Source organism: Vigna angularis, chromosome 7 (assembly GCF_016808095.1).
Source record: "Vigna angularis cultivar LongXiaoDou No.4 chromosome 7, ASM1680809v1, whole genome shotgun sequence".
NCBI classification, from domain to species: Eukaryota; Viridiplantae; Streptophyta; class Magnoliopsida; order Fabales; family Fabaceae; genus Vigna; species Vigna angularis.
Genome location: NC_068976.1, coordinates 25,289,220 through 25,297,217, shown reverse-complemented (window position 1 = coordinate 25,297,217; position 7,998 = coordinate 25,289,220). Strand labels below are relative to the sequence as shown.

General features: G+C 35.2%; 1 protein-coding gene across 1 annotated transcript; it reads left to right on the top strand.

Annotated features, from left to right (window-relative positions):
• Nucleotides 1-4,159: 4,159 nt before the first annotated feature.
• On the top strand, nt 4,160-7,131 carry LOC128197669 (uncharacterized). Its single transcript, XM_052879850.1, has 2 exons — nt 4,160-4,524; nt 7,028-7,131. Exons 1-2 carry the CDS (start codon nt 4,169-4,171, stop codon nt 7,029-7,031), a joined length of 360 nt encoding a protein of 119 aa, XP_052735810.1. The 5' UTR covers nt 4,160-4,168; the 3' UTR covers nt 7,032-7,131.
• Nucleotides 7,132-7,998: the final 867 nt, after the last annotated feature.

Sequence of the window (7,998 nt, the reverse complement as noted above, 5' to 3'; positions counted from 1 at the left end):
TAATAAACAAAATTAATATTTTTATTTTTATTTCTTTCTTTTTAAATTATTTATTTTTAAAATAAAAACATACTTTTATTAGTGTTACGTAAATGTAGAATAAAAAAATGGATACATATATCATTGACTCCAAACCTATTTGGTTGTTATAAAAGTGACACTTTATTTCCTCGTACATGTTTTTGGAAAACAATCATCTTCAAAATATAGTCTAATACTATGAACACGTCTAAAGGAGGATTCAAACAATATATAAAAGCATAGTAAATTATCCTTTCAGTATATTATGTAAAAATATTTGTCATATTTTTAAAAGTATGAAGAATTAAAAAAAAAATATATTTCAGGTTGACAGGTTGGTCCATCAGACCATGTTTTGTCACTCCTATATATAAATATAAGCTTAAAATCTTTAATTATAAAATTAAAAAAATAATTTCTATTTTAAAAATATATTTAATTGTTAATAATTAAATAAATATTAATTATAATAGTCTTTTATAAATACAAGTTACCAAAATATATTAAAAAAATAGGGTTAAATATGTTTTTGGTCCCTCAACTATCAAGCGTTTTTAGGTTTAGTCCCTCTTTCAAAGTTTGTTTTATTTTCATCCATCTCCTTGATGAAATTCTAATATTTAGTCCTCCAAAAATAACGACGTTAAATTTTGTCTTAGGTGACTAATGCCACGTTTCATACCACGTTAGATATTGAAAATTTGCACAGTTTTCTACTTTTGAATGGAAACTCATAATAGAGGTTGACCCTTTGACTTGGCTTCTTTGATATGGAACACGTATATGGCTGATGAAAGGGGAAAAGGGGGGCACACATGATTCATCCCGGGGGACACTCTCCCCTTTATCCTGACCAGAACCACCATTCTCCCAACTGACATTCTCCTTCACCATTCATGGCATAAAATAGTCTTGCTCCATCATAACTCTCATCTTTCCCCTCCATCATCATGTTCATTACTTGAAAAACAGAAAAAATAGGGAAGGAACCATTTCACCATAATCATCTTCGTCTTCCCTCAACATCCCAACATCAATGCCTCTTCGACCTACACCAAAAAAAATTAAATAAAATTTCCCTAATCTAATTCAAAATCCCTTTTCACTAAAAACAGATTTAAGAGAAGAAAGGAAATTGTGGCGTCAACACCTACTCCATTTGCAAGCTCGGTGATGGCCATGGGTGGCAATTAGGGGCGTCAATGGCGGCAACATGATGGTGGCGGAGAGAACTCAACGGAGATCGAGCCATGGTGGTGATGTGATTTTGGGGTTGAAGCTGTGGCGGTCAATGCGGATTGCAGAAGGAGACACTGACGTTGGCGACACCCTGACGACTCCATACGCCACCTGCAACAAACCTGGTTGGAGTGGAGATTGAAAAAGGAAGGAAGAAACCTTAACGCTTGGAAGAAAAGGAAAGGGGACTCTAGTGGCCTCCCCGACGACAAAAGCGTCGGGGAGGTGCGGTGGCGTTCACGTGACTAGCGGAGGAAAAGATGTTGCAGACGCCGATGTAGGAGTGCTCCGTGCAAAGCAAAGTGAAGGGGTGCGTCATCACCAACGAGGCTCCCGGCGGTTTCAGGTGTCGCAGTCGGCGACCCATGGTGGCTGTGAATGTGTGACCCAAAGTTAGAAGTGTGTTGTGTTGGGGTCGAGGAAAATAGGTGGAAGGGACGAGGAGAAACTCTCGTAGTTTGCTGATTTGAACAAAAGTAGAAAACTTTGATTTACATATTTTCAATATCTGGCATGAAATGTGGCACACTGTTAGCCACTTCAGACAAAATTTAATGTCGTTACTTTTGGAGGACTAAATATTACAGTTTCATTAAGGAGAGAGATGAAAATGAAGCAAACTTTGAAAGAGAGACTAAACCCAAATGAATCATAATTAAATTTGTAACGAACCAAAAGTATTAATTTTTTGTTTTTAATTTGATCCTTGTTTGATTAATATAAATATGATGTATGTTCAATCCTCCGAAAAGTGTATATCTTATTTTAAAAAAGAAATATAAATATTACATTAATAAGAGAGTCTTTGATATACATATATGGTAATCTCCATACTCATATTTGAAGTTTTCCATTTCCTCTTCACTATCATCTATAAGATCTTTTACAAAGACATCATTGATCCTCTCTACTCATGTATATAATTTGAACAGATATAGGATCATTACATATAAACACCAAAACACCACAAAAGAAATGAAGGGTAAGTTTATTTATATCAAAATTTTTATATAGATTTAAATAATTTTTATAACTAATTAGGATAATTGAGTTTCATCCATTAATATACCACATTGTATCAACTATACAGTATTAATCATTGGTTAAAACTTTAACATGATCTAGAGTCAATTTTAGGAATATTCATGCATTGAGTTGAATATTCGTGTCAATCATGCACCTGTCATGAATTTTCTTTGGATTAAATTTAACATCAACACCAACATTTCCCTTATACAAAGTTCATCATTCTTTTATCACAAACCACCATGACAGGATTAATTATTTTTCGTCCTTTAAGCCACGATATTATTTAATACCAATTCTGTGGACTAGGAAACTCTTCGACTCTCACTACTTAAACCTCATTCTTTACATGAGTATAAGAGTTTAGTAAAATCAAGATGACTTCACTCTCTGGATTCAAACATAATGCAACCATACCTTATTGAATATGACATTTCTCCTTAAGAATAACCATATTAATAAAATTGTCACAATTCTAATATATTTATATCACATGATCACATATGTTTTTGGCATTCAAGCCTAAATTCTATTCATTCTCATGCATACCTTCATCCCAAGAATTTTCATACCATCCATTCTCATTAAGTCATAAAAAGTCATGATAGAAAATTTCAATTCATATCAATCAAGTTGTAATCAAATATTAATTATTCGATTCATCATTTAACATTAGACACAAATAAACCTATAATATTGTAGTTTTAAAAATGTATACATATGGTGTTGATGTCCTTCGACTCTCATCACCTAAATCTCCTTCTCTATATGAGTACGAGAATTTAGTAGAATCAGGATGACTTCATGTCGAAATTTCTACACGAATGTATACATTACACTATACAATATGAACATTTCTATTTAGAAATATCCATATTCATACAATTCATCCAACATATATAAAAAATTATAGGTATTTCTTAGTCACACAACACACTTCAATTTCAAAGCAACTAATTTATATCTTATTTTCCAAAAATAAAAAGTTTTATTTGTGTATTACACCTCCTAACATCCGTCTACTAGTCTTTACTTTGAGTTACCACTTTCACCTAAGAGTTTTAGAACTTCTAAATTATGTTCTTCTGATTCTTCAAATTAAGACTAAAGCTTTTCTTTCGAATTAAAACTATTATCACCATGAACATAGTAGCAATGTTGTTACCTTTTAGGATAAATGAAAAATTCTTCATTATTTTTAAAATTAAAACAAAAGTTCATTATTTTTAAAATTAGAAGGAAAATTCTTTATTTTTTATAAAAAATAGAACAAAAATTCATCATTATTTTTAAAGTTAGAAGAAAATTTCTTCATTTTTTAAAATTAGAAGGAAAGTTCTTCATTAATTTTAAAACTATAAGAAAAATTCTTCATTATTTTTAAAATTAGAAGGAAAATTCTATATTATTTTTAAAATTGAAAGAAAAATTCTTCATTACATGTAGAAAAAGTAAAACACAAATCTAATAATTTTATTCCAATAATAAATATTTAATAAAAATGTGAATCTTAATAAAAATTAAATTTGGTCTCAATTTAGAGAGGGATAAAATTAAGACTAAATTGAAAAAAATTAACAAAATTTAAAACTAAAATGAACAAAATTAACAAAAATTAAGACGAAATTGAATGCAAGACACTGACACATTGCACTGATACTCATTTGACACGTTGCACTGATACTCATTTGACATGTCGCATTGACATTGACTTGACATGTAGCACTAGCATTTTCAAATGGCATAATGTTGAGTTGACACCTGGACTTTTTAAAAATTAAGAAAAATATTTTAAAATATTAATCAAAATTTTAATAATTAAAAAAAATTATAAATTGACACGTGGCATGTAAGACCCGTATTTTTTGGACATGGTGGGGACATGGTGGTCACCCACCTCTTTGACTATCAAGATGCAATTATTGGGGGTGCATTTTACGGGAAGCTTTGCAAGGTGTGGGATTCATTTTTTGGCAGGAGAGGGAGAGAGAGAGGGAGAGCAACCAAAGGGAGGGAACCCTTTCTCCCATTTTCACCCGTCCAAAGAGCACCCATGGGAAGCTGTTCCAACCTTGGAAGGGGCTTAGAGGAGGACCTGAGTTGGGCATCTGGTGATGATGGCGTTCTTGCATCAAGAGCTGGAAAAGGAAGTGAAGAGCTGCTGAAGTTCCTGGAAGATCTTGATCTGCACGTCTGGGAGGAGATTGATCCCAAAACTTACATGGAAGTCTTCAAGAGGTAACTTAGTATCTTCGTGGAGTAATCTTGAACGTTCGGCCTTGGTCTCAAGACGAACGTCCGTAGGTTATGTAGAGCGTTCGGTCTTTGAGGATGTTTGATCTTATGCGCTCGTCCAAAGCGTCCAATGATTTAGCGTTCGGCCTAAATGATGGATCCTAGCGTTCGGCTCAGTAATTGAGCGTTCGGCCTTGTGATAATTATGAGCGTTCGGCTTTTGGGGTATAACGAGCGTTCGGTTTTTGAGTATGAGTGAACGTTCGGTTTTTGGATATAAGGGAACGTTCGGTTTTAAGTGTTCGGTGTGGATCTTGGACGTTCGTCCTTGGTTTCAGTGAGCGTTCGTCCTTGTTTTCTGGGAGCGTTCGTCCTTGTTTTCTGGGAGCGTTCGTCCTTGATTTTGAGAGCGTTCGTCCTTGGTTTTATGAGCGTTCGTCCTTGGAGCTCGGCAGCGTTCGGTTTTGATGAGGATTGATTTCAGGACGTTCGTTCAGACAGCATCAGAGTTGGAAATAGCGTTCGGTAATAATGCATGAATCCGTGGGAGTATTTTGAAGCAATTATTGAGAATTGTTGGTTATTTTCCTTGATCCAATATTGGTTTAGTTATACATATTATTGAGAATATGTATGACTTCGTGATTGAGCACGTATATTCTAGTTATACATATTATTGAGAATATGTATGACTTCGTGATTGAGCACGTTTATTCTAGTTATACATATTATTGAGAATATGTATGACTTCGTGATTGAGCACGTTTATTCGGTTGGAGGTGGTACATACACTATGTTATTTACTTGTAACTTCGTCGGTCTTTTTAGCATTTTTGCTAGTCTCATGCGTGAGACGGAGATTCGAGTGTCACCTTCTTCTGCACGAGGAGGTGAATGTCTCGCCCACTGACTTCGGCTCGTGTTGAGTATAGTGCATCGTTACGCGTATTATCGATGTTTTTACTCGTTAGTCCTTGAGGAGTCGGGGAGATAGGTCTGAAGTCGCGATGGATGACGGCTCGGGTCGCCTGTTATTGAGAGCAGGTTATGACGACGAATTACAAGTAAACGACATCAGTTTATGAAAGACTAGTATGCAGTGTCATGTGAGTCGATTTATCATGGGAATTATTATAGTATATGTAGTGGGTTTATAATGTGATAATTCTGGTTATTCATTCTTGCATGTGGTGGCTGTGGTTTCTAACCGTGATGGTCGTACGGATACAGGAGAGATGGTAGTGCAGATAAAGTTGGATTTGGAATACTTCGAGAGAGAGACGGGAAGTAAACTTGTTGGATCTATAGGTAGTAACGAGCGTTCTTACTAGTGACGTTCGGTCTTGGTGTTATTTATTTCCAGGTAGCGAGTGTTATTAGGTAACAGTTGATCTTGATGTTAGTGGATCTGAGGTAGCTAGCGTCCGATCTTAATTTGGTAACCTGAGGTTTAGTTTGATTACGTTCGGTCAGTACTGAGGTGTTCAGTAGAGTACTCTAGGCGTTTAACCCAGACTCAAGCGTTCTTTATTATAGTGTTCTGTCTTGTAGCGAGGGTTCATAGGGAATGATCTTTATTGGTGATGTTGCTCTGAGGTTGTAATCATTTATAGGGAGTGACCAGCCTTGATAGTCGTTGAGGTAACGATTGATTAATAAATAGTGATTAGTTGTGATGATGCATGATTCAGGAAGTGATCATTCATAGGTAATGCTCGGGTCAGATGATGATTGTCTCAGGTAGGGATCATTAATAGTCAGTGGTTGTACGTAGGGAACATCCAATCTCGATGAGGTTACCCTCAGATAGAATTAAATCCAGTAAAGTGATCAATAAAGTGTTCGTCTGAATGGTACTTAATCTGTGGTGTGCGAGATTTGATCTTTGAGCAATCGTTCGAATAGTGTTTGAAATAATAGTAATTGTTCTAGCAGAGTACACTGTTTTAACGTGAAGTCTAAGTACTTAATCTTAATCAGCGTTTGATCTTTTGGTATTCGACCTAATGGTAATCGATATAATAGCGGTTGATGTTTAGTTTCGAGCTTAAGTGATCAATCTTAATGTTCGTGTAAACAGTATCCGATGTAATATAAGTTCGTTGTTTTATCGTTTGATTCAGTAATGATATGATATCTGGGTATGTATTGAGGTTGAGGGTACTGTAGTAGGATGTCTTGATTTGTGGTTGATTGTGGACATATTGAGGGGACTAAGAATGAAATTACAAGTGGGGCACTTTCCGTTGATTTGTTCATCAACGTATCGTCCGGATGAGAGTTTATTGTGTACTGGGTTGATTATTAGGTACTATGGAATGAGTGTCCAACAGGAATTGTGGTACGTTGGCTTGAGGATGTCTGATTTAATTATTATATGATATTTGTATTGAAATAACTATGCACGTTTTATAAATGATGTGTTTCAGGTTAGCTCACCCTTACTTTGCTTGTTTGTGCATGTGAATGCGATGATCGTATAATGTGTGATGTTATACGGGAGCAGTTGAAGGATTGTCACGTGATCCTGTGCAAATGGAGGAAGAGATGGAAGATCGATTTAGAAGGATTCAAGGTTATCTTTGCAGTTGCGTCTGAGCTTAAAACTGATGTTTAGATTTTAGTTTATGTTCGCGATGTTATGTATTATTTCAACATTTAAGTTTTGAATATAAATTTTAATTTTTAGGGTGATTTTTTTGGGATGTTACAGTAATGGTATCAGAGCAGTTCATCCTTAGGATGACCTCTGTGTTGTGGGTTTACCGTGTCTTCGCTGTGAAGAATTTAGTGTAAATGGTTTGATTTACCACTTCCTCCGTGTCTATATAGTAAGATGTGTATCTAACTAGATGTTTTGAGAACAGAAAACGTCTTGATAAGAGTAATGAGGGTGCACACTCATGACTTTTACCATAGACGATTTTCCTTTCTTGATTCTGAAGGTTAGAGTTAAGAAAAGGTTAGAGTTTTAGTGGTGTTTCCTGTAGTAATTCGTGTCTTGTTCTTGCTTTTGTGGTAGTCTTTTGTGCTCGATAGTAGTAGAGGAATGCATATTCAAGGACAACTTGAGTTGTATACCTTTATTAGAATTGGTTTAAGCCTTTGAGACAAGATCTTGCCGCGAAGATAGGAGTTAGAAGACTAAAAGTTAAGCTTCGGAGGGCGAGTGAAGATATTGGAGTTTAGGAGTAAGGTTATGAGTGATGAAAATTTCCAGAAATCAAGTCATAAGGTCATATGTTGTACGTTCGCAAGAAGTTCAGAGGCTAGATTAAGAGAAGCTTTGGATAAATATGGTTGTAACAAGGTTGGAGAAATGAGTTGGGTTTAGAATATCAGTAACGTTAACAGTCAGAAGAAAAGGACGTGTTGGCGAGAAACGGGGTGACGCTGTGAGAGTTTGGTAACATGAACCTATGTATTAGTGATGGTTGGAATCTGAATAAGAAAATGGTGGATGACCTAAAATTTAGG

What these genes read in the sequence shown, in the direction of transcription:
- LOC128197669 (XM_052879850.1), top strand. Translation starts at nt 4,169, where the DNA reads ATGGTGGTCACCCACCTCTTTGACTATCAAGATGCAATTATTGGGGGT.